The sequence below is a fragment of the Alternaria viburni genome (genome assembly GCF_023758015.1).
Source record: "Alternaria viburni strain BMP 2772 chromosome Unknown scaffold_15, whole genome shotgun sequence".
Lineage (NCBI taxonomy): Eukaryota > Fungi > Ascomycota > Dothideomycetes > Pleosporales > Pleosporaceae > Alternaria > Alternaria viburni.
The window spans coordinates 810,515-838,356 of NW_026055784.1; the positions used below are offsets into that span (position 1 = coordinate 810,515).

The 27,842-nt window shown below is 37.2% G+C and overlaps 3 protein-coding genes across 3 annotated transcripts; 1 reads left to right on the forward strand and 2 right to left on the reverse strand.

The window, feature by feature from the left end:
* Nucleotides 1-1,458: 1,458 nt before the first annotated feature.
* J4E79_007293 (uncharacterized protein) lies at nt 1,459-6,514 on the forward strand (the record flags this gene model as incomplete). The annotated part of the gene is made up of 3 exons (XM_049356160.1): nt 1,459-2,700; nt 2,804-2,913; nt 2,965-6,514. The coding sequence occupies 3 exons, from the start codon at nt 1,459-1,461 to the stop codon at nt 6,512-6,514; spliced, it is 4,902 nt and encodes a 1,633-aa protein (XP_049209614.1).
* An 849-nt stretch (nt 6,515-7,363) lies between these two features.
* Nucleotides 7,364-9,046, reverse strand: J4E79_007294 (uncharacterized protein; the record flags this gene model as incomplete). Its single annotated transcript, XM_049356161.1, has 2 exons — nt 7,364-8,154; nt 8,251-9,046. The coding sequence occupies 2 exons, from the start codon at nt 9,044-9,046 to the stop codon at nt 7,364-7,366; spliced, it is 1,587 nt and encodes a 528-aa protein (XP_049209615.1).
* A 598-nt stretch (nt 9,047-9,644) lies between these two features.
* J4E79_007295 (uncharacterized protein) lies at nt 9,645-12,383 on the reverse strand (the record flags this gene model as incomplete). The annotated part of the gene is made up of 3 exons (XM_049356162.1): nt 9,645-10,598; nt 10,656-11,695; nt 11,744-12,383. 3 exons carry the CDS (start codon nt 12,381-12,383, stop codon nt 9,645-9,647), a joined length of 2,634 nt encoding a protein of 877 aa, XP_049209616.1.
* Nucleotides 12,384-27,842: the final 15,459 nt, after the last annotated feature.

Genomic DNA, 27,842 nt, shown 5'->3' on the forward strand with positions numbered 1-27,842 from the left:
ATAGCCCCAAACAGGAGACGCTGCAGAGAGTTTAGTATGTGGTGTGACGGTGCGGCTCATTGGACGGCGACTGAATATGCATGGCGGAGTGATGAATGATGTCGAGGATTGCGAGGCACTAGGCATGCACTGGGAGATGAATGGGAAAACATGGGTTCACAGCGGTGCAGCGCGATGCTTTGGCGTGCAGCATGTTGCATGGCATGGTCCTTTTTGACAGCCATGCGCTGGCAGCGCAGGGGAAGAGGGCGACTCCACTCGCCGGCCGTCACGTCAGGAGGGCGAGCAGAGCTGCGCGCAGGCGATTAGCTGAGGGGCGTCGTCTGTATTGGCGCTGCAGCTGCAGCGGAGAAGCGTGTTTGAGAGTTTACGAGTTGCTCTGCTCGTGAGGGCAGTGTGCCGTGGTGAAGGGAGGAGGAGGGGTAGCGTTGAGGGGCGGTCGCAGAGGCGGCCAGCGATACCGCCTAGTCTCTCTATGGCGACATCAACACGGCCAGCACCAGCGGCGGGAGAGCGTCGCCGAAGCTTCCATCAGAGCGACGACGGCGCCGATCCAAAGCGTGCGTTGTCGACGAGTCTCTGTGCGAGGCGGGGATGGCTGGTGTGGGAAGGCGAGGGTCTGAGCTGAGGCATTCGGCAGGCTGGTCCTCATTCGTCCCACTGCGATGTGCTGTTCCTGCAAGTCATCGCCTGGACGGCTCCATGGCGACATGGAGGTCGTGGGCAAGTCTGGCGGTCTGGCACGGCCACCAATCTGAAGCAGCTCCCCCGCTGTATTTCGCACACGGTATGCTCTCTAGGCGGCTGGCGGCTTAGCAGTAGTATGGGATTAGTCGGGGGCCGTTGAGCTGCAGTCGTGACTTGTTACAGGGACTCGAGGACGAGGCCCAATCACGCTTCTTTTGCCTCGCTTCTGTATCATTACCACCTAAAGAGTCAAGACGCGCCAGCGCATACGTCGAGCGCGGTGGAGAGGGCGCGCCCAAAGCAGTTCTTCTTCTCCCAAGACTACCGCCCCATCTGGCAATGCCGTAGGGGATCTCTGCCACCTTTCTTGAGGTCCGCACCTTCCGTAGGGCTTCCATGGGGCTCTCTCATGGCGACATGATGCGACGAACCCAACTCACAGCCTCGCCGGCGCAGGCTGGCAACACTCCGCGTAGGTGCCCATCTCCCTCCCCGTGCTCTGCTATCCCCCCCGTGCGCGAGCGCGTCTCCGGCCAATAGCTGGCGCGGGCATCAATGCGCTGCTCTGTGCATGTACGATGAGCTGGCAGGCGAGCCGACGCTGACTTTCTCGTAGCCGTGTCGCCCACCGTCACCCATGTGTCGTCCAGATGCCACACGCCCTCGCACACTACTTCTCAAGTCGACGACCCGCCCGCTGAGGCTCCGCCTAGGTCTCACAGCCCGCCCAGGTCGCCCTCACCTCGCGCTCCCAAACCACCACCGGCCACCATGGGCAGCCGTCCTGGCGGAACTCCAGACGTCCACGCCGACCGCCATGGCCACCAGCAACTCCAGCGCCCTCAGATACCCGCCTCCATGTCTGCCCCCGCCGGCCGCCTGCCGCGCCTGCTGCCCGCGGACCTCTCCTCCTACACCGACTCGTACCTGCCGACTGCAGCCATCCCACCGTCCGCGACTTCCCTCGCCGAGCTCGCCCACCTGATCCGGCTCCAGGGCTACCAGGAGCAGCGCAAGACGCATGCCCGCGTGCGCCTGCACCGCTGGCTGGTCTCGAGCGCCCTCTCCGCACGTCTGGTACACTGCGGCGAGCTGGCCTACCGCACGCTGGTCGACAACTTCCGCTCCGACGACAAGAAGTCGTTCGCCTCCCTCTACAACGCCCTCAACGATGTACGCAACTCGTGCGATGCCACGCGGCAGTATGCCCTCTTGGAGCCGGATCTGGAGTTTGGCAAGTCCAAGAACTTCCGGAGCGAGAAGCCCCTCTCTGCCTCCACTTTCCTCAATGAAGTCCCGTCCAAGATTCTGGACAACCTTCTCGATTTCATTTCCGAAATCCGTACGAACCCAGAATTTCTTGCTGCTCGTATTTCCAGTCTTTCGCAGCAAGAGCTCACTTCTCTTACGTCTTTCCGTCAGACCATGGACCCGATTGACTCGGTCATGTTTGCAAACGCCCGTAGCCGCAACGCTCCCTCGCAGAAGGCCCAACAGCAAGGAACAAGCCCGGTTGAACGTCTTCTATCTTTCCAGCGCCACGATCCGCTGTCTGCCCTCGTCTACACCATCTTCGCTAATTCATCCGGACCCGACTCGGCAGAGGACCTTCGCCGCACAGATGTATGGGCCACTGTTTGTGCTAAGCTGATTAAGAACAACAACCCCAACTTCATCCGCACTGTGCTCGATGTTTGGGCCGGCATGCGAGAATGGCCCGGAAAGACCAACTTGGAGCTCTATCTTATGCAGACCCTCCAGGATGGCCAGTTCTTGCTCGAGAAGCCCGAGGAGCAGGCCGCACGACCCGGAATGCAAGCGACCCCGCGCTCCAGCAAGGACACCATCGCAGCAGACGAGTTCTTTGACAAGGCTGTCAAGCGTCTGTTCGAGGTCGTTGACGATGAGCCCAGTGCCGGCGGCATTCCAGAAGGAGTCTTGGAGATTGGAAATGCCATCCTCCGCAAGCTGGAGGACGAGAAGAGCCTGCGCAGGGCTTCGCAAAATTTCTTTGTCTCGCGTTGGCTCTTCTCTACTTTCCTCATGAACGCCATCATCCATCCCGAGGCATGTCTACCCTTTCTGACGCAAAAACTGCGAAACTAACACCAAACAGACCCATGGCATCATGATTGGCCACCACATCAGTGAGCATGCTCGCATCAAGATTCTGAAAGAGGTCGCCATCCGAGCGCAGAAATATGTCGTGAACATGACCTACAACTGGTATGGCGATATGCTGTAGTACCCTCTGGCTATCAGCTAACAAAATTTTAGGAAGCAGAAAAACGAAATCCTTCCTGAAATCCGCACACACATCGAGAACATCCTCGCTCGGTTTAAGCACACCAAAACACCCTCGAAGCCAATTTTGCTTCCTGCAAAGGCTATAACATCACCCAGAGAGACTGTGGAAGTTCAGCCATTCATTGTCTTGTCACCAGCCGACATTGTCACCCTGGTCAACGCTCTGTTCCCGGAGCGACGTCCGTCGTCGAGCCACATGGACAATGACAGCCAGCGCCGTACTGGTCTGGCTTCCTCTGCTTCTTCCATGTCCGGGATGTCGGTTCCATTCCGCAATGCCGCCGCTTCTGTGACTGACGCAAGCTCTATCCTGAGTGCCAGTGCTTCTTCAATGACCAGCGACCAGACCTCGCGTGAGCCACTCCTGGACAGCAACCCAGTATCCGGCGAATCACCGACAGAGATGAAGCCTGCACCAACAGAGCAATATGGAAGACAGCTGCGAATGGCATGTTCCGAGATGACTCGCCTCCTAGGTTTCGAAGCCACATCAGGCTCTTGCCATCCGTGCGCAGAGCGATGGGCTGTCCTTTACATCTCGGCCGATGGAAAGCAGCTGAAGCCGCGTATGCGCAAAGACTTTGATGATGAGGATGAGCACGACGAGGACTCACCAGACAGCGACAGCAGCGACGACGAAGAGGGCGGGAACAGGTTTGATCTTGGCAACGACTACCACCAGCTGAAAGAGGCAATCGCCAAGCTGGTGGAGGAGTACGAGATCCCCAAGGATCTTGCGCCCGACAGCGAATCGAAGAACTTCAGCAACAGAATGACGACCCGCAAAAGCACTCGTGGACGTGGCCCAGTACGCAACGTCAGCGAAAACCTCGGATCACGCAACCCATACAACTCGACTCAGAGCCAAAGCCAGCTTACCAACATGATTGCCAGCCAAAGAAACGTCTCATCACGGCGCTCACCACAATTTCCGAGAAGTCACAGCAACCCTCAAGTCGGCGAGAAGCAAGAGAACAACTCAGTTCTGGTCACCATGCTTGAGACCGCCATGTACCAGTGTCAAGCACGATCCGATTTCGTCAATGCGCATATGTACTACAAGACATTGCAGAGTCTGAAAAGACTCAGCTCTCCGACACTGGTCAAGAACGGCTACGCAGCCCTTCTCAACTACTTCTCTCGCAGCCCGCGCGACCTCCTCAGCAAGGCAGCCAATGCTATTGAAGAGTTCGAGGCCTGGTTCGTGTGGCTCAAGCAGTCGCAGGAACGGTCAGATGGTATGGTCGAAGAGATGATGCTCACGTTCAAGAATCTTCGAGACAAGATGTGGTACATCACAGATGTCCGCACTTCCAAGCCATACGAGGATGCTAGGAACGTTGCGCTTGCTCTTAAGATCATGGACCAGCAGTCAAAGATGCTTAATGTCAGAGGCCCGTCCGGTTCTCAACCGCGAAACAGCAACAGCTTCTTACGCCAGAACGAAGCTCAGCTGGTTGACCTCATGTCAGCCTCTCAAGATTTCGGTGGTCCGAACAAGCTGTCAGACGAGCAGTCGCAAATCACCCTGAAGTGGCTTATGCAATACAGCGTAGAGAACTTCTGCAAAGGCGAAGAGCGGATCCATCGTTTCTGTCTCGAAGTCGACAAGTGCGTTACCAAGGTCATTGGCGAGGGCGTTCTCGACGGGCCCGTGCTCTGGGCCAGCGATCTCTACAAACGCGACCAGCAGATTCTGGAGAGTGGACGGCAGAAGGGCGACCTGTTCTTGACTGGTGTTGGCACTCTTTCCATCGCCGGTGACGAGGAGTACGAAACCCATGGCCGACCTGGTTCTCGTAGCCATGACTTCTCGCAACGACCAAGCCAAGGTAGTCTGCGTGCCGCAGCTAACCGCAATGGATCTTCCAGTTTCGACCAGAGCCCCTGGGGAAGAAACCCCATGGATGCCCCCGACTACTTCGGCGGGTCTTCACCCGTTCATGCAATCGACTCTATGGCTACTTTCTGGTCACCGTTCCAGACTCAAGCGCAGTCTCCTACCAACGCCACAAGCATCCGACCACGTACCGCATCATCATCGAAGGGTACGGTGATGCTGAAGCAATCTGCAATGGTCAACGAAGACAAGCGCCGCTTCATGCTCGATCTGAAGCAAACACTCACAGGCCTGCTTCTGAGTGACCTCGGAACAATGGTCTTCGCCAACGGCAGCGAGACCGACTCGTGGTTCGGTGGTGATTTGCTAGACGACTGCTTCGAGCGTAGAGACGAGGAAGAACGGAAACGCAAGAAGCAGCTCGCCAAGAAGAGCATGAAGAACATCCGGAAGCAGACCCTGCCCGATTCACGCAACTTGCCGCTGGAGACGCTCGGCCGCAACGAGCGTGGAACAGCGGCCCCGCCTGTTGCAACTTTCCAACACGCCAGCGCATCCGACGCTCACCAATCTGCCGGCGAGCAATCCTCGACTTCCAGCGACGCGACTTCGCGTTCGGTTGGCAATGCCACAGCGAAGAAGGCTGGGCTACTCGAGTTCCCGTACAACGTTGCTTTCCGACGGCTGTTGGGCAGGTTCCAGACACATCCCAACCCATACTCTAAACTGCATGCACTGTATGAGCTGGAGCTGCTCATCATAGCGTCTCTGTCTTCTCGAACGGGTCGCTCGTACAACAACCGCCGGGAAACTCTTCCTCCCGTCCCTCAATCACCTACCCTTGGCACTATGCCGGAGCTCAGTTCTCGTGAGCCAGCTACTCAAACTTCTCGTGCACAGAACCTCGAGGAAGCCATCGCCAACTGCGAGGAACGCCGCTCTCACAGCATGAGCGTGGAACGCGTGAGCAACGCTTCCCCCCTGCCTCGCAACGGTGCACGCTCTCCTGTTGGACCACCAAGCACAGACATGATCGTCGAAGTCATCCAAGGCCTCTTCCGCGACGCTAACATTCGACCCAAGACCCTGTTCCGAGACCTGCAGTACATCGCATCTTTTGTGCCTGCGCAGATGCTGGACAAGACTGCACGAGGCAAGGCATTCTGGGATGTCGGTCTCGCTGCTCTCGGCCTAAAGCAAGACGTCTGCCGAATCATGGTAGAGCTCGTGGATGAGGTCATCACCCAGAACTCGAAGCGCGATGCAGGCAAAGTCAGCAGTGGAGCTGCTGTCGAGAAGGCTGGTGCATCGTCTACTACACCAGCTCCGGTTGATGAACCGCTATCCAAGTACACCATGGAGGATGCCGGACGCATGCTTCTTATCACTGCCAAGGAAGGCGACGCAGTGGCCGAGCGTGAGCTTGCGATCTTTTACCTCACATCGCCCGAGCTTGTTCATCGCACAGTCCTGCCGCTCACCAGGCCCAGCGAGGTCTTCAAGACCGAGCTTCTCAACCGTGAGAGGAAGGCGTCGCAAGACCCCGCCCGCAGCGACCCAATGACCATGTGTGTCGCGCAACACTGGATGGAGCAGTCCATGAAGGGCGGCGACCAGCTTGCCGCCAAGTACTTGCGCCAGCGCAGCGAGCTGGAGAACATCAACCCGAGCAGGGCATAGTATGTCTTTTTCCGCATTTGGTGTTCGACTCTGCATTGATACCCCCGACCCGTCGACCTATTCTTCATTACCAGCGATACTGCGCAAACCTTTATTCATGCATTTCCGCCATGCGCACAACATCTTTACGGCCTATATACAACCATGACGGCCGGTCAAGCATAGCGAGGAGTTTCCCCATTTTATGTCTTTCACATTACCATCAAGGTTTTCGACTTTAAGCAAGCATGATTCCCCCTGTCGCCTTGATCTTCTTCTATTCGCGTTCTAGTTCATGTCTTCTTCATCTTATGACTTTACTCTTTTTTTCAAACCCGGCGCAACATGAAGGCTTCGACGATATATGACGCTTGTAGATCCACAAGGAAAGGGTACAACGGATGGGGAATACCAAATATACCAGGGCTCTTCTTCGGGAACATTCATGGAGCTCGCGCATGGCTAGTGCTCCATTACTTGTCTCTTCCTCGGATTGTTTTCCACCGATGGCTTTTCTATATGCATGAGAATAGGCTTTCTTCAAGGATACGACAACGAATCTCCTTGGACATGAACAATATCCCTTTCTTGGGCTGGTATCTGAATGTTTACATACCATATAGCGTAGATTTATCTAGCTCTGCTGGGTAGTAACGGCATTGGAATGGATAAATTGTGCAAAAGTACTGGGCTGTGTGAGTTTGTTGATGTGATCATGGTTTAGCGAATGTGATGGACTGTAAGATGGTAAATCAGCCACTTCGTAAAGTGCATATGCGCAGAAGGATGGAATACATTGACTGTCCTACTCAGACATACAGGTCCAACTACACTACCGCCATCTCAATCTCCTCGATACTAGTACCTCACTCAAGACATCAACTCTTCAAAAACATCCATCCACGAACTACCGGGAGCTGGCCTCGGCGAATCCTCCGGGCTATCCTCCGCATACGCCTGATGCGCATTTGTTCCACACATGCGGTGCGCGGGGTCGTCGACACCAGCATCGTAGCTTGGAGATATACCAGTCACCCTCGGGCGCATGGGCAGACTAGTGGTTTCTTGAAACGACAAACTGCGGTGAGCACTTGGTTCGGCGCCGAAGATTTTACGACGGGCCTCTGCAGAGATGAAGAGGGCGGTCTTGGGAGCGGGGGTCGACTTGTGAGCAGGGGTCGACTTGTGAGCGAGAATGGACTTGTGAGCGAGAGTGGACTTGTTGGAAGGACTTACGTCGGAAGTCGGGAATAGAGGTCGAAATGAGGGTGCGTCTTGCCCGCGCAGATCAATTGTTACTACCTTGTTATAGGCCTTCCGTGGATCTTTGGCATGCCAAGTAGAGGGTTGCCTGGAATCCTGGTGGTAATGATCGGCTAGGTTTTGTGACTCATCCCATAGGTTTTGGAGCTCAGTGATCAGCCTCTGGTCGTTGGCAGCTTGGTTTTGTGCTTCGTGTGCAGGTTCCCGGCCGTAGAAGCGGAAGGGGTCGAGCTCGGCGGCCACGGTCTGCTTGGGTGGTGATTCTACGCGCTTGAAGACTAACTTCTGCTCTTGGACGGGCTTCTTTCCTTGCTTTACAGCGCTCTCTTGATGGAAAACGATGGGTTGTGGTCCTTGGTCTTCTTGACGAATGATTACATTGCGGCTTGGAGGATTGGCTGTGATAGTGTGGATCTGAACAGGTTGGAGGTCTCCTTGTTGGACATGCACATGACGGATTCGATGATCAGCTGGGGATGATTGAATCTGAACACCTTCCTTCTTATCCTGCGTAGTCCGCTTAGGGAGGAACTTCGCATTCGGTCCAGGTACCATGCGCAACCCAGTGGAACTATCGCCTTCCAACTGTATGATGTTCTTACTGAGCAACTTCGCTTCGATGTCGGTAAGGGTATCCAGGAATGCTAGACAATCGTCCATGTTTGCAAAGTCAGCTCCACCTACGGAGACGGGTCCGTCGGACTGGGTTGCCACACGGAACCGGCCGAAGCGGTGATGCTGAGGTTGCTCGAGCGGAGAGCTGGGAATAAGCGCGTCGGACGTGTGAGGAGCGTGGGATGACTGAAGGGAGTCATGATGGTCTTCGGCATGACCTTGTGCGTGTAGCTCAGCAGAATCGTTGATGTATTCGACATAACGGGAGACCAGCTCCTCGCCTCCCTCGAAAGCAATGACATCCCACACCCACTGAAAGTCAACTGGCATGCCGAACTCATCAAATATCGGAAAGCCATGACCAGACTCCCACGCGTACATCTCCATGTCGTCAAGGTACTGGGAGCCTTGGAGCCAGTCGCTAATGAGACCTCGCACGGCGAGGCTATTCTGGTAAATGGGATCGCCGGGTCCTTCTGCAGGAGGCGGTTGAGTCCGCTCTAGGTATGCAGCAAGTGCTTCGAGATCTTGGGGCCGCATGGATCGCAGGATGTCCAAGTCGATGGGGAATGTGAAGTAGAGTTCGGAGCCGTTTGGAAGACGCACACAGTGCCCATTGGGATGCATGATGAACTCGGCGCAGCGCCTATCGCTAGTACGTAGGAAGGAAGGCATGTTTTGGAAAGTTGATAGTGAGATGTACTTGATAAAAAGTGCTCTTGTTAAGTTGCTGGTGTTTTGATGATGTGAGGGCTTAGTGGATATGGTAGATTAGTAGAGGAACAGAGGACTTATATACCTGCTATATGTGACATTCAACTCTCTTGAAGTTTGCACTCTTGAAGCCCGGAGTGTGGATGTTGAACACGGTGTTTGAACCCAGCGCACCAAACCGTAGAAGACTTACTGTGATCGCTTGTTGGACTATGTGCTGGCATGAAAAGTTCCATAGATATAGCGAGTGATCGCATCATGGGCACTGCCAGCTGTGCATTCAGTATGTTTGAGGGTCTTTCCATTGAACAAAGTGATATTGCATGGGTGAGATATGGATTGCACATGTTGTCAATGGCTCATCGGCTCCACGTTCAGTATCTACCTGCGCAATTTCACTTTCCTATTCTGCCACATGCGCTCTTCCCGCGTCGACGTTCATGCGTGGAGCCTCGTTGACATCGCAAACGAGCTGTTGTAGGCGTGACATCCAGATGTGAGATCACCTCTGGCGCGTGCGCACCTGCAAGGTTTTGTGTAAAGACAGTCTCATGTACAACTATCTCTGGTTTGGTAGTTCTTGTGAGACTACTAATCCAACATTTCCAATATTTCCACCATCGTGCGAAAGCTCTGGATCCGATCTTGCGCGACGATACCCTCGTCGGTTTTGCAGCGGATCCTGCGCATTCGGCCAAGTTCGTGTACTGGTGCGCATTCGTCCTTGCTCAAAGAAAGGAGTCTCCTCGTTGCTATGCTCCTCGTTGCTATGCTCCTCGTTGCTCATTTGGTCCTCTACTTCATGTTGCTGGTGCTCTTGCAATGCCGTCGGGATAAAAGGTGTCGAAGAGTCATCACTTATACGCGAACCACTGGGCACGCTGAGTGGTACGACCGGGGCGTCACTTTCGTTGTGTATTCCACGTGGTGTGATTGCTGGCGAGGATGAGGAGTGTGCTGTAGCGGATGTATCGAGCACAGCATTATACGTTCCAGCGTTGTTGCGCGTCCGCTCGAACGGGAATGTGGGGTGCCTATGGCTATCGTTTCTTGCATATGCAGAATCTGCGCGAGAGAGGACTGGTTCCTTTGTGGTATCCCAGGTCCACATGAGCGTTTTCCGTGGCTTCTTATCTTTACCGACCACATTGATCATTTTACCGATAGCGAAAGCGAATTTTCCTAGCTGAGTCAATGTGGCACGGGATATGCGGCGAGCGTGCATTGTCCGCAATCGATATTTGCGGGTCCTTCGTAAACCTTTCATGGCGTCGTCGTAGTCTTCGGTTGAGAGGTGAGACTGCTGACACCATTCTACCGTGATATAGAACATAGATAGACCCATGACTGACGCGGTCAATGAGGTACCCGATACCCAGGTCAAGGTAATACCGTAGCTGTTCGACGTGAATTGTTGACTGAAATCAAGGTAGCCACCACCACCCGCCCAGTTACTGGTTATGCAGTTACAGGTTCCGTACAGCCCAGTAACCTGCGCCATAACGATATACATCTGTGAGCAAGTAGTCAGTAATGTAATTCTTACTCAGAGAACACAGGGGTAACTTACTAGCCATCCAGTGTTGAAGAACTCTATGGGTCGGAAGAAGATGAGCCCCCACTTCTCCTGTGGAAGCGCTTTGCGCCATCTGGTCCTCGTGTCCTCTAAGAAATTTTCGACTCTCAATCTCCTAGCTTCCCGGCCTTTCGACGGCCATACGAGAGCGATAGAGGCTATACTAGGGATCAACCAGTCTCCCATGGCTTCACACTTTTTCGAAAAGCTTTTTCCTAGTCTTTTCCATATCGTCTTTGCGTGGATCGCCCACTGATCGAAAGTGGGATTCTCATGCAAGTAGTCAATAAAGCAGGTTAGCCAACGCGGAGTAATCTCATACGACGAGAAGTACATCCAGACGGCCATTTCGACGATAAGCAGGCCCGTTGCGACGGTGAAGAATATGGTGTACCCTCCGCTACGACAACCGAGATCGATAGTGGGCGTGAAGTAGCTCAAGATAAATGCGCCTCCGCAACTTCCACCGACGATGACGATAGCACTGATGATTTGCCAGAACTCTCGGAAATCGAACCAAACCAAACCCTCGTCGTTGACGGCACCCAATACCAGATAGGCTCGTGCTTCGTGTTCGATTGCCAGCCAGTCACGGCCCTTCTTTTGAATATAGCAATCCTCGATGTCACACAAAATGGCATGTGCGGCACCATAATGCCACCTAACGCGTGCTTGACCAGCGAAATCCACAAAAAATTCGTCCATGCACCGTTCTTTCTTCGCTACATTCTCGATCCTGTCTTCCAAATCAGGGTAGTTTTCCTCTCCTTGGTAGAGTTTAAGGTACTCCCTACGATTCGGCGGGTCACGTAAAGAAATGCGAACGTGGTCGACCAAGGTGTTCAGTTTCTTGCGGATCGCTTCTGCTGCGATTGGGTTGCGGTCTACGATAGAGCTCATGATGAGGACGGGGAACCAAGCCAGCAGACAGCCCAACGCTAGATCGTGAGCAGTGGTATTGGCTCCTAGTTCACTAAAAGCATCCTGGATGGAAAGTGCGAAAGCAAACAAGAACCACAAGATGGAGACAAAGACTAATACACTGGTTAGCGAGTACAATCATATCGGATAAGAGCGATTACCTGGTACAGTGCCTCTTCTTCTCGTTTCACGCACCTCTTGCGCCAGTATACGTCTCATCTCATGAAGCGTCTTGTCAGCACCTGTTAATATGAGTTCTTTGCTGAAGAGCGTGATGCGCAACAAGCACTCCGCCTCTTTATGATTATCCTTCGACATGACGGTTGAATTCAGTGTGTACTGGTTCAGGACCAGCAAGAGGTACATCGAGTCTCGCATGCTGCCAAATTCGGTCGTGCATTTGGGCGTGTCGCCGTATTCAACAGCCATGTCGACCATCAAGGCAGCTTTGGCGGACACCTTGATGTTCCACAGTACGTAGGACAGCGATGCGATAGGCGAGCCTACCCATCGCGTGATGGCCAAAATTGTTCGTCGAGTTGCATTGCTCTCAAAGGGTGCTTGCAGGAGTATACCGATGGTCGGTAGTACCCATGTGGTTATTACTCCAGAAATATCCCTCCATGCGTATATATCCGGTCCTGAGCCACACACGTGTATGCACCCTTCTGTGGATATCTGTGTCATGTTGTTGTACACAATACCAAAGATGGTACCGTTCCATCCCCATTGCCTGCGAAGTGAGTCTCCGTCGGGGGTGTTGGCTGTGAAGCGCGCTTCACATTCCGTGAAGTTGGTCATATCGACTGGAAGGCGCGCAAGGCAGAACTCGCTGTGGAGCTTACATGGCGGGTGGGCATGTCCTTTATCGGAACAATAGAATGGGCGTTTGACTCAGAATGCGGTCTGGTCCTGGTGGCAGGACTCACCGTGGAGTTGACATGGCGGGTACATATCGCCTTCATCGCCCAGTGCGGTTGCTAGGCTGCAACGCCACCCTATGGCCCCCAAAATGATTGCCTATCAATAACAAGATATCCAGTAAAAAGGTACGAATATCGAGCCGCATTGTGAACCGGTGAGCGTTTGAGTACAGACGTCAGCTCTTGTACCACCTCACCTACCGTTCAGGTGGCTTGAATTTAGCCCAACCTGTGTCAGCCACGCATGGAGGGCGTGACGTGGTAGCTAGTCCAGGCAAGTGGGCAGCAGCTTTTCCCCGGGTTTGAACAGCTCGATATGGCATACCATCGATGTACTGGCGATGGCGCAGAAGTTGTTGGTGGTAGGACGTTAAGACGTCCGTATGTGGTGGGATTAGGATCCCGAAGGCGATAGAGGCGGGAGAAAGTGCTATAGTATGTATGTATTATATAAGTAATAATAACGCTAAGGTGCTTTATATACTTTACCTCTAACTTATATAGTTACTATATATATAAAGTTATACTTTAGAACTATTACTTCTATCTTATAGTATACTTAATAACTTATTATAATAAGTAACTTATAACTTCTAAAATCTATATATACTTATATAACTAGATCTTCTTAAAAAGAGAAGTATTATTAATATAAGAGCTTAAGACGTCTATTAATTTTATAGTATAAGAATAAGACTATATAGATAGTAAGTATAATATAATAGATTTCTAGAGCTAAGGTAAATAAGTATATATTAATTTATAAACTATAGTATACTAGTAATATTATAATAGTTAGCGCGTATAAAGAGTAATATAGTTATATATCTATATAGATATAATACTTCTTTTATTTATTCTAGTAAATAGACTATATAGAAAGTAAAAGTTCTAATTATCTTAGTATCTTTAGGTCTTTTCTAAGTTATAAAGAATAGAGTACGCTTTTAACTTAGACTATAGTCTAGTTCTAAGTTATACTAAGTCTTTAAAATAGTACTTTAGTATATAGTATAATTATAATAGCTTTAATATTATTTACTAAAGTACTACTAGTTTAGTATATTACTATAGTACTATAGTTATTAGTAGAGCTAATAATTTAAAGAGATACTATTAGTTACTAAAAGATACTAGTAACTTCTAAAAGAATATTTCTTAGTTATAATAAGTTAAAGTTTTTAAGTATAATAGTATATAAAACTATATACTACTACTATTTTTTTATTTTCTTATATAACTCTAAAGCTAAAATAATTCTAACTATTATAATATTTACTAGTATTAACTTTACTATATTTATACTTAAGCTAAAGTAAAGATTAAATACTACTAAAGCTAAGTAAAAAATTTATAAAGTAAAATTTCTAAAACTATAGTTACTTAAAGTAGTATTAAATTTAGATTTTATAAAGTTAATAATTAAGAACTTCTTTAGTATATATAAAAAAGTATTACTATTTACTATTTACTACTAATAGTATACTAAAAGTTATTACTATTACTTTATTACTTTATTAAGTATACTAGTATAGAAATATAGATATAACGTAGTTAAGTAATATAGTATATAATTATAATATAGATATATTTTCTAAATACTTTATTATTACGTCTAGAAGTATAGAAATAAATAGAAGATAAATTATTATATTATAAGCTTACTTAAAAAGCTTTTTTAAGTAGTAAAGCTTTTAAAAGCTTATTTTAATTTATACTAGTATAATTATGTACTATACTCTTAAGAAGTATCTAAAGATACGTTTTATAATATACTTTCTAAGTATTTTATAAAAGTAGACTACGTAGTTATAATAAGCTCTCTTATTATAGCTAAAAATACTAATTATATACTTATTAAAGCGTATATAGCGCTAAGAGCTTACTTAGTATATACGCGCTACTTATAATATTACTAAAAATTATTTAATTAGCTAAATACTTTTTATCTCTTATCTAAAATAAGAGTAAGTATCTCTAATTTTTATTAGTATACTTACTAACTCTAGTAGTATACTCTATTATACTAATTAAACTAAGTATACTTTTTTATATCTATCTTTAAGCTTTCTAGTATTATATTAAAAAGAAATAAGTATAAGTATAAAAATAGCTACTCTTCTAAAAATAAGTAGTCTAGTTCTAGCTTTATAAGCGCCTTTAAGATAACTTTTTTAAGTTTTAGTTATATAAGTATATTAAAGACTAAGCTATTAAGCTTTAATACTTCTAACTTTTCTAAGTACTTAGCTACTTTCTCTAAAGTAAAGAATTATAAGTACTTAAATAAGCTTTATAGTATTTCTAAAAACTCTTCTAAGTATAGTTTTTTTAGTAAGAAGTAAAGCTCTAGTTTTATAAGTACTTCTACTTCTACTTATAACTTATTTACTACTTTAACTTATACTTTTAAAAAGTTTAATTTATTTACTAAGTATAGTAATATAGTTACTTAAAAGTAGACTAATAATATTTTATATTATAATAAGCGCGCTACTTAAAAGTATATTAATAAGTAGTATACTTATAACTTTAAAGCTAAAAATAAGATAAAATAAAAGTATTATAATAAAATTACTTATAAGTATTATATTACTAGTTAAGCTATAAAAGAAAAGTAGCGTTTATATTATAAGTATAATAAGTAGATTAATATTAAATAATAGAGTTAGTTAAATACTAGATATATAATATTAGACTATAATTAAGTGTATTATTCTAAAAAGACTAGAGATAAATTACTACTAAGCTATAATAGTAATTCTAAGGTATTTATAGCTAATACTAAGTTAGCCTAAGCTTTTTAGAGCTAGAACCTAATATTATTTTCTTTCTTAGAGTAGATTACTCTTAATCTACTTCTAAGATTATTTAATAGACTAGATAAAGTAACTATAGCCTATAATAGACTATTTTAGTCTATAATAGCCTATTCTAAGCTAGCGTAGATATATTATATTTATAGAAAGATAGAAATTTATTATAAAAAGTAGTAGTTTTAAAAAACTACGTATAGACGCGTATATAAAGCTACTACTTATACTAGTAAAGCTAGCGTAGGCTTATATACTCTAAGTATTTCTAGCTAGTTAAATTTTTTTTTTTTATTTTCTACTCTCTAATTACTCTATAATAGTAAGTATTAGCTCTTTTTACTTATTATTTCTAAAATTCTAAGAAAGTCTAAAGTAACTTATTATAGCCTATTTTAGAGTATAATAGAGTAGTTTAGTCTAAATTAAGAGTTTCTAGTATAAATTATACTAAATTACTACTAACTAGCTTCTAGTACTTTAACTAAAACTATTAATACGTACTTTATACTAATTTACTTTTTTTTTACTTATATCTATTTCTTATACTTTATATTATCTTATTTTAAGCCTTAATAGCTTTTTTTACTTTAACTTAACTATAGTTAGTAATAATTAGATTACTATAAGCTACTTTTACGTACTTAAACTTTTTAAGATTAGTTATACGCTATATACTAGTTACTTATAGTTATAGAAGCTTAATAAGCTTTATATATTTAACTACTATAGCTATACTTTTCTAGTTCTTAAGACTAAGAAAGAGTATACTATCTTTACTAGTATAATTAAAAAGATTACTAGCGCACTATCTAGAGATACTATTATCTAAACTATTTTATATAGCTAGTGTTAGGCTATAAATAAGTAGTACTTTACTATAAGTACTTATTTTACTTTCTTCTAGCTACTATTACTCTTTATTAGCCTCTATAAGGCTAATATATAGTAAATAGCTCTAAAATAGATAGTTTTAGTCTATTTTAGTCTATTTTAGACTTTTTTATACTAATACTAACTAATATAGCTTCTAAAGAATTTTATTAACTTAAAAACTATATATAAAATTATCTACTAATTATTAGCTAACTAGAAGCTCTCTAGTAAGAAGCTTATTATTTTATATTTTTAAGCCTTTAATAATACTTTAGCGTCTACTCTACTAGCTATAAAGAACTTTAAGTGTAGTAACTTATACTATCTAAAGATAGACTTAGTAGAAAAGTATAAAAGCGTTTATAATAATATTATTAAGTAAGTTTTAATCTATATTAGCTTATTTTAGCCTAATCTAGTATTTTATAAGCTTTTCTATTCTCTCTAGAGTTAGTAAAGCCTTTATAGAGCTTAAAAGAGCTAGATTAGCTTATAATAGTTTATTTTAAACTATTTTAACTAACTTTAGTAGTAACTACTTCTCTAATTAGAAGTACTTATAATTTTATTTTAGCGTACTTTATAGCTATACTACTACTAAGTCTAGCGCGCACTCTAATAATAAGACTAAAGCTAAGACTATAGTTACTAGCTTTACTAATAGTACTTTTTACGTATTTAAAAAGAGAGCTAATAAAGTTACTAGTATACTTAACACTAAATTACTATTTAAGTAATTAGTAAGTTCTAAAATACTCTCTTCTAGACTCTTATAGCTCTAATTAGCTTTTTATAAATTACTAGTAGCTACTTTACTTTTATTTACTCTCTTTTAGCCTTTTATAGCTTATTTTAGTCTAAACTAACTTTTTTTATAGTATTTTACTTTAAAGTCTACTAAGTAAGCTATTATTTTTATAGTTAAAGATTTATAAAATACTATTTAAAAACTTTAGATAGAGCTTACTTTTTAGCTAAAAAGTAATAAAGCTACTACTAAGAAAAGCTAGCTTAAGAAGTAAATTAAAGCTAAGAAAGATAAGATTAAGCGCTTTAGAGCTAGTGTTCTTTAAGTTACTCTTAGATAACCTTTAATAGTCTTTTATAGCTTATTTTAGCCTATTCTAAGGTAATATAGGCTCTTCTAGTATATTTAGATAAAGTTTAATAGAGTTTATATAGAATTAGTTTAGACTAAGTAGTACTAGCCTACTTTAGACTATTATAGACTATTATAGTATAGTTAGAAGCTTTTAAGTAATATCTAGGTTAGAATTTCTTTATAAATATAAAAGTTCTTTATAGTAGTTAAGATTATTTATTTATATAAATTTACCTAAAGTATAATATCTTATTCTTTAAAACTAATTATAAGGTCTAAAGAACTAATAACTTTACACTAAAAAGAGTTAGAGTAAAATAGCCTATACTAGGCTCTTTTAGACTATTAGAGACTATTCTAGTCTAAGGTACTATTAAATACTCTAAAAAACTCTATATAAAGAAAAAAGGTAAAGATATACTCTAGTTTATACTAGAATAGTCTATTATAGCTTAACTTAACTTATCTTTTCTCTTTATAAAGCTATTTATTCCCTCTCTAGGCCTAAGAGATAGAGCCTATAGCGTACTTTTTTTTAAAATTAAATAATTATGTAATTATGTAATTACGTAATTACGTAATAACGCGTTACTATATTAGACCTAATAGTAAACTTAAAAATCTCTAACGCAAGCTTAGATTTATAACTTATAACACTTATAACTATACTACCTCTACTACTAACATAATAGTTACTACACGCAATTACAACGCGCTAACTACTTTATATTTATTACACTTTACTAATAGCTATCTAGACTATTAACTAGTACTAGCACTAGCCTTATATAATTACGTAATACTAAAAAAAAACTAAGTAAGTCTAGCTGCGCTAGTATAAAGCCTCTAAACTAACCTAAGATATCTATACAATACTATATAATTACTAGCAATCTATATTCTATGCGTAATTACCTATAAGCCTAGCTACATTAGCTATATTGCGTAACTACTACTTACTGTCTACATTTACTCTTACCTACTTACCTGCCTACCTATTCTCTATCTATACTAATAACTTCTAAGCTCTTATAGTTATAGTCTAAACTTTGTAATAATACTTAGGTTATTCTAGAGCACCTGCAACTACTGTTCTTTAGCTTGCTAGCTCTATTACTACTATACTTATGCCTATAGCTTATTTCTTATCTCTCTAATAATTCTAAGCGTCTCTAACTTCTAGAGTAAAGTCTAGAGATAGAGTCTTTTTAACTACATCTACCTTTTTACTACTACCTATACTAGCACTATTATTGCATTATATATTACGTCTACTCTTTTCTAACACTTAAATTTCTTCTAGATAAAGGCTTTATTTTTCTTCTTACTTATAGTATAGCACATAAATAGCGCATTTATCTAGAATAGCTTAATAATAAAGAGCACGTCTATATAAAGATAAGTATATAGTACTTTATTCTCTAAGTTAAATTCTCTTAGTAGAATAACGTTTATAAACGTTACTATAATATTCTTAAAGTTATCTTTATATATCTACGCTTAGAAGTATAAGGTATTAAAAGTTATATTAGTATTAGCGATGCTAACCTTATAGAAGACTAAGCCTATTAGTAGCACTAAGTAACTATTACTTAGACTAGGTACTAAAGAGTTAGAAGTACCTACCTAAGTAGTAGGTATAGAGAAGAAGGCGTTTAACATCTTTAAGGTAATATTAGTATTAGTATTAAGTTTAGAAGTTATATCTAGGTATTTAGCTAGGTATTTAGCTAGAGATTTAGATTTCTTAGAGATGTAAGAAGCTCTTAGAGATGTAAGAAGTTCTTTAAGATAGAAAAAAAGAAGAAGAAGAGAAGTATTCTCTGTATATAAAGCTTTTTATACTTCTTTTTAGGCTACTATTCTCTATACTATAGTTTACCTACGTAAATATCTTTTTGCATTTTGCAGTAGTATAGTACTATAATTTAATATTACTCTTTAGACCTAAAGTTTACCTACGCAGCGTCTCTACCTACCTAGCTCTATAGCTAAGAGAAAGGCTATATTATACTGCGCTCTAACTTCTACTCTAACTTCTACTCTTTCTGCTAAGGTCTCTGCTAAAAGCTTTCTCTTAGAAAGCTTCTACGTTAACTTTTAAAAATATTTTAACATTTCTATAGCTCTATAGCTTGCCTATTACTACCTCTAAGTCTACCTCTAAGTATACTAGAGAAGCCTCTATTACTGTTACCTTCTATAAGCATATTATTATTATTGTTAAAGCACTATATCTATAGCAAACGTTAGAGAGAGAGAGTTTTATTAAATTCTATAGTTATATATAGTAAGTATATAGTATTTAGAAAATACACCTATAATAAAATTACTATATAGAGTTACTAACTGCGTTTTGTTACTCTGCTTTGCATTAACACTTTACTATAATAAAGCTATTTATAGTATTACTTCTTAGACTAGACTTTTAAAAATTTTCTACGCTATTATATTTTTTTCTTATTTTAGAACTTCTATAGTATATTAGCTAAGATATTTAGGTCTAGTTTCTATAAGTTTTCTTTCTCTAGATACTTAATCTATTTAATTAAGTACTTTTATTAGTTATTCTTATTATACTATCTTTTAATAATATATTTTACTTTATATATATTATTACTAAATTCTTTTAAAGTATTCTACTTAGGCGCTTTAGAGTATAAAATAGTACTTTTTAAGTTAAAAGGCTCTAAAAGTAATATATAGAATATTAGATAGATACTATTAAGTTCTAGAAAGTTAATTTAGAAAGCTAAGAAGCTAATTTAGTTTATAATCTTTTTAGGTCTAAAAAACTTCTAATTTAGCTTTTTCTTTAAGTAAGTACTTTTAATATATTAGTTAAAGACTAGAACTTAGTTTTTTACCTTAAAGAGTATTAGCGCGTAGTACTTATTAGCGTACTCTTTCTAGTAAGTATTTACTACTTTAATCTTTCTATAGCACTCTTACTATAGTTTAATTACTTATTTAGTAAGGCTAGCTTTTATAAAGCTTTCTTTTTTACTAAAAGCTAAATTAGACTAATTTACTCTATAAGAGTGCCTTCTATAGTAGACTTAGAAGAAAGTAACTTTAGTAGTAAAGTAGATACTATTATTATATATAAACTTCTTAATAGATATCTAGTACGCCTAATTATTCTATTTTAAAGAGTAATAGTAGTAAAGATACTACTCTAAAGTCTAGTTTTATCTTTTAGTCTAGCTATTAGTTTAAGAATAAAAAGTAAAAGTAAAAACTTTTTTAGTATTAAAGTAGTAAAGAAAAAAATTCTAATACTTAGAGTTTATTAAAGAGCTTTAATTTAAAATAATATGCTTTAGTATACTATAAAGTTAGATAACTTTACGTATCTAGGCTTATACTAGATTAGTACTATCTTAATTAGCCTATACTAGTATATAATAAACTATTTTAGTTAATCTATTTATAATAACTAGTATAGCGTTATACTTTATACTAGAAACTATACTAAGTAGTAGTTTTATAATAAAGTCTATTATTACTTTTTTCTAAAAGTAGTTAAGTATTAGAAAAGGCTATAGTAAACTATAAAGCCTATACTTTATAAAAGTAGACTTTCTATATATAAAGTAATTCTTATAGTATTACTTTATATTTTTATATATACTCTTCTAAAAGTAGTACTTTTATAGCTTTTCTAGAGTATATTTTATTTTAAAGTAGCTTACTAGAAAGTTATTATAATATTCTTAGAGAGCTTATAACTTCTTTTTAGTAGTTACTAGTATTCTTACTATATAATAGTATATTTTAGCTCTATTTAGGCTAAACTAGTTACTTTTAAACTTAGACTTATCTAAAGTACCTAAAAAAGCGTAATCTATCTTATTATACTTTTCTAGAGTTTAGAGCTTTAGTATAGTATATTTACTAACTTAGTTAAAGCTCTTTAGGTTTTTAGTAAAGTTTTATTATTTCTTAGTACGCTTAGTAGAGCGCGTCTATACTATAGCTACTAAAAGAAAAGTTCTATTACTATTAGTTATAAGATCTCTTATAAACTAGATAAAAGCTTTATTATACTTTTAAGTAGGTTTCTAAGCTTCTACTATATAGTTAAAGTAGTAAGAAAGCTTATTTATAGAGTTAGTAGACTTTACTTTATAGTAGATATTAAAATTAAATCTAAATAGTATAATATAAAACTTAATCTATTAATAGTTAAGAGTCTTAGTTTTTATAAACTATTTTAGATTTTAATAGTTAGTCTAGAGGTTAAAGTATATACTCTCTAGATATTAGCGCTAATACTCTAGGCTCTTAATTATTATAAGTAGCTTCTAGTTATATATATTATAATTATACTCTACTATAATAAGCTTATATAAAAAGAAGTTAACTAGACACTATTAGTACTTTCTAGCTTTATTTAGTATATATTAGCTTAATATATTTATAATTACGCTATCTAAGGCGTCTACCTTAATCTTAGTCTTTTTATCTTACTTAAAGTAAGTTAAGATAGAAATACTTAGAAAAGAGTTTTTTAGCTTTTAAAAGACTTCTTTAGCTTCTTTATTAAGGTTAAGAGCTTAACTTTTCTTTTTCTACTAAGCGTAGCTACTTTTAGCTACTTCTAGCTTTTTCTAAGTTAGTTTAGTTAATAGTAAAGTAAGCTAAAAGAATCTAGTAATAAACTACTTATAGTAGTTTATAAAGCTAATAAATACTTAAATCTTACGCACTATACGCAGCTTAGGCTATTTTTAGATTATTTTAATTTTATTTTTATTAATTTATATTCTTTTAGAGAAAACTATATACTTAAGGTACTTAGTACACTAAGTATACTACTTATACTTTAGAAGCTTTAAAAATAGCTTTATATTACGTAATCTATATAAGACTTTCTTAATATAGCTTTTATACTTCTTTTCTATATTAGAAAAGATAAGAATATTATTTAAGTATATAATATAAGTTATATTAATTAATTCTATAAGAACTTAATAGATATAAGCCTAGAACTATATAAAAGCGTTTATAAAGCTAAAAGGTATTATAGTATACTTAAAACTACTATATCTTATATAGAAAGTAGTCTTCTACTTATTACTTTTTTTAATATATACTCTATAGTAAGCTTCTTTTATATTAAGTTTAGTATAAAATTTAGCGCTAGCTAATCTTTTTAAAGACTTTATAATAAGTAGTAAAAAGTACTAATTCTTAATAGTAACTTTATTAAGGCTTTTATAGTTAACGTATAAATATATACTACTATTTTTCTTTTTAGTAAAGAGTATAAGCGCTTCTACTAGAAACTTACTATATTTAATTTACTTTTATACTAAGTACTTATCTAAATACTTATATAAGAGCTCTAACTCTATTTTAAAGAGGTTATATAATAGCTAATAAAGTACTATAGTTTTAAGTAGTAGATTAATAGCTAAGTTTTATAGACTATAGTTAGTAAAAACTCTTAAGTTATCTTCTAACTTAAAGTGCGTAAACTTAGCGTATTATAAAGATAAACTACTCTCTTTAGCTTTTTCTAGGCTAAACTAAAGTATTAAGATAATAAGATAGCTATATATATCTACTATAGAATTATGTATAGTTTTCTTAAACTTCTTAGCTTTTTTTAGTATAATCTTTTTATAAATAGTTTTATTCTTAGACTTAGTACCTTAAAAGAGTAGCCTTTATATAGAGTAGCTAATCTTTAAGTAATATATATCTATCTAAAGTAGATCTAAGTATATCTAATACTTATAAACTTCTATAATAATATATAAAATATTCTAGATCTCTTATTTTCTATAAAAATCTACTACTTTTATAGCTACTATAGTAGTGCTATAAATTTTTAATTCTTTACTATTTACTCTATCTACTAATAGCTTAAATAGAGAGTAAACTAGTAAGCTTTACTTTATAGTAAGTAATACTAAAATAAAGTTTAACTAGAAACTTCTATCTACTAAAGCTTTAATAGGCTCTAATTAGCTAAGTAACACTTTTACTATTAGTAGCTTAGCTAGCTTTAAGTAAAGCGTATTATAAAAAAGTTCTAAGTCTTAAAATACTAGGTCTAAAGTAATATAAGTAGCTAAAAAGAACTCTAGCTTTTTTATCTACTATCTTTTTCTAATCTTTAGCTAGATAAACTCTTAGAGTCTTTTTTAGACTTTAGATAGTCTTTTTAAAAGTATTTAGTTTTATTATACCTCTAATAAGTTATATTAAAGTCTTTTAAACTATTTTAGTTTAATTTAGCTAGTTATAAGTTAGATTTTACTAAATTTATCTTCTTAGCTTTTTTTTAAGTCTAAGAAGGCTTTAAAAAAAAGTTCTAGGCCTAATAGCTATAAAACTTCTTCTTATAAGCTAAATACTTAAAAAGTATAGTAGTACACTTTATTTTACTCTAATAGTAGTAAGCTAAGGTATTAAGCTTAGAAACTATATTATAGTCTTTCTAGTCTTAAAGTAGAAGTTCTTTCTAAATATTAGAAAGAAAAGTACTTATAAAGTTTATATAGCGCTACTCTTCTAGATAGTTACTTAGTTTACTCTAAAGTATATTAAGATAAACTAAAAGAGAGTTAGAATTCTAATCTAGTCTTTATTTAGTCTACTTAAGTCTATTATAAACTATAAAGTACTATAATAACTTAGAACTAAGCGTATTAAGTATAACTATCTTAAGTTTCTTTTAAGTAGGTATCTAAGATACTTTAAGCCTTATATAGTTTTAAAAGTAAGTATTTTAAATAAAGTAAGTAGTTTTATTAAGAAATTTTATAGTAAAGTCTACCTTTTAAATATCTATTAAAAAAGTAGAAAGTACTTCTCTAAAAATAGCTTTATAATTATATACTTAGTAGTTATACTATAAGTAATTACGCGTAGTAAATATCTTTAAATTCTTAGAGTATAGAGCTTTTAAGTTTAACTAGAACTTACTTCTTAGAGCTAAAGTATAGTAAATAATATCTTCTTTAAAAGCTAAGTAGTTATCTATAAGTATCTTACGCTTTAATTCTTTAAGATAGGCTATATTTTAATAAGTACGCTCTAATTATTTCTACTTATATAACTTCTTAAGTTTATAGATTAAGATAGCTTATTTATTTTTACTTTTAGTAGTAGTAGCTTATAAAAGTCTAGTTAGCTCTAAAATAGGCTTTAATAGCGCGTTACTATCTCTAATAATTAAGGCTAAGTTAGTAATACTTAAAGAGGCTTCTAATAGATTTATAAGTTTTTTAGTAGATAGTATTACTACCTCTAGAAATATAAAAGCTAATTTCTTCTAGTTATTATCTATTACGCGTAATAATAGTATAGCTTACTTACTACTATATTATATTACACTAAAGAAACCTACTTTAGAGCTTATTATATCTAAATAGCGTATATAAAAGTATTATAGAGTAGAGTAATTTAAATATTAAATAATAGAGTTAGTTAAATACTAGATATATAATATTAAACTATAATTAGGTATATTATTCTAAAAAAACTAGAGATAAATCGCTACTAAGCTATAATAGTAATTCTAAAGTATTTATAGCTAATGCTAAGTTAGCTTAGACTCTTTAGAGCTAGAACCTAATAATTAAGTATAACTTAAAGTATAGTAATAAAAATTCTAAAGCTAAGGTAGTTTCTAAAACTAAGTATATTAAGTCTAAAAATAAGCGCTTTATTAATAAGTAGCGTACTAAGTAAGAATATTTTAAAATTCTACTTCTAAAGGCTATTAAGCTCTATTAAAAGATAATTCTAAAAAAAGTAATCTACTAAAAGTAGTAGTCTACTAATTCTATTAGTATAATAGAAAAGTATAATAATAAGTAGACTAGTAAGACTACTTAGAAAAAGTATACTAACTATAATTCTAATATTACTACGCTCTCTTAGAAGCTTTTTAGTAATTTTTATAAGTATTCTACTAAGATTACTATTATAGTTTCTAGTTCTTTAGCTACTAGTAATACTTATTCTAATATTCTATTTCTAGATTCTTTTAGTTCTAAGAGCTCTACTTCTAAGAATTCTACTACTATTTCTTTTAATACTTTTAAGCTTTCTACTAAAGCTTTAAATAAGCTTTCTATTTCTTAAAAGAGTAGTATAGTTTATAATACTTTACTTTTCTTTAGCTTTACTTTTAAAAAGAAAAAATATTTTTTTATTATTATAAGTAGTATAAAGAGCTCTCTCTTTAATTTAGAGCTCTTTATCTAGTCTAATAGTTTAAATATTACTAATTCTTTTAATAAGTATAATAATAAGAAGTATAATAGTAAAAGGTATACGCTTAATAATAATTCTAATAATAAGAATAATAAAGCTTTAGTAACTAAGTTTATATATAAGCGTTTCTCTAAGAAGTCTACTTTTATTACTACTAGTAAGCTTTATAAGATAGTATACTTCTAATACTTCTAGTTTATAAGTACTAGAAAGGCTACTAACTTTTTTTATAAAAACTATATAAGTATTAATAAAGATAAGAAGTCTAAGTACTACTTTACTAGTGCTATTAGTAATTATAGATATAATAATATATATATATACTCTTTTCTAAGCTTAAAAAGCTTTACTAACTTTTTTTTAAATCTAAGTATATAGAGAAAGTTACTAAGTATATAGTTAATTAGTTTTATACTATAGAGTAGAACCTAAGAACTAGATACTTATATAATATTAAGAACTCTTACTTTTATAAGCTTATCTATAATTATAATACTATCTTTAAGTAGTATCTTAAGTATAGCTATATAATCTAGAGACGTAGTAAGAAGTAGAGCTTTAATACCTTAAAGATAAAGTATAATACTAATAAGTCTAAGTATACTTCTAGTACTAAGTGCTCTTAACTTAACTTTAATAATAAAGCTAATAGTACTTTTACTTCTAAGTAGCGCTCTTTTAGTAAGTTTTTATTTTAGTACTTTTACTTCTTAGTACTAATAAGCTTTATAGAACTTTATCTAGTAGTTAAGTAAGTTAACTATAATAAAACTATAAATAATAGTATAGCGCTTTTTAATAATAATAATAAAAGCGCGTCTTCTAAAACTATTACTAATAATACTATTATAGTTACTTATAAGAGTATTACTACTAAGCTTAGTTATATATTTATATTTATAAAGAAAGTTATACTTTCTTAGTTTTTTACTTTAGAGTTTAAGTATCTCTAAGCTTATAAAAATACTACTAATAACTAGTAGTACTTCTTTAACTTTACGCTTAGATAACTAAAAAAGTATTACTCTAATTATAGTTCTAGATATATACTTTTTTATCTTACTACGCTCTTTAGAGTATATACTTTAATAAAAGTTTTTTTTAATAAGTAGTTTTCTATAAATCTATAAAAGAAGCTACGCTTAAAATATACTTTTTACTACTTTTTAAAAAAAGTAGCTAAAAACTCTTTTATACTTTATAAGCTTTATAATACTACTAATAATTTAATATTCTTTATATTTAACTACTTCTTAAAGTAGGTAAATTACTAAACTAATAGATTTTTAGTAAGCTTATTAGCTAGTATACTCTTAGTCTCTAGGTACTTAACTCTAAAAGACTTTTTAGTATACTTTTACCTTAGCTATATATTTTAGATATTAATATATCTAAGGCGTATTATTATATACTTATTAGTACTAACTACTAAGTATATAGTCTACTAGTTATTATAGAAAATTATTTATACTACTTCTAAAGTAAGTGTAAGTTTCTAAAATAGTCTCTTAAGAGCTATTACTTCTTTACTAATATACTTAAAAGTAAAAAGCTTTACTTTTATAGTTAAAGTTATTATAGTTACTTATTATACTACTTTCTAAATAATAGTATTTCTAAAAAGTATAATAAAGTAGCTTTATAAAAAGTATCTAGTCTCTAGATTATTTATAAAAGAAGTATTACTATAAATTATAAGCTCTACTCTAGAGTGCGCTTTATAGTAAATAGTCTAATAGTAAGTCTTATATAAGTATATAATTACTTAGTTAACTACTTTAATATACTTTTTACTTAGATTTATAAAAAAGTATAAAAGCTTTAAAGTAGTATATACTATATTAGGCTATAGTATAATAGCTATATAGAGTAGTAATCTAATATACTCTTAGTAGTTTTTAACTACTTTTTTATTTACTTTATCTATTAACTTTATAAGCTTTTAGCTTAGAAGTAGTATAGTAGAGCTTAAAGAAGTACTTTCTAAGTTAAACTTCTTAGTAAGCTTATCTAAATACTTATTATATATAAGCGTTATAGTATAAGTAGTATAATTATATAATACTCTTACTTCTAGAAACTATTTAACTAAGCCTTTTTTTTCTAAGTTATATACTACTTTTATTATATTAGTAACTTATAAAGCTTTTTAATAAGTAGTATAGTAATATATAAGTAGTATATTATTAATATAGAAGAGTAGAAGAATTTTTCTTTATTTATTAAAGAAGAGATAAGACTTTTCTTTAGAAGTAATAAAACTTACTTTCTTTACTATATATAAAAGCTCTTTATACTAGAGTAGTAGAAA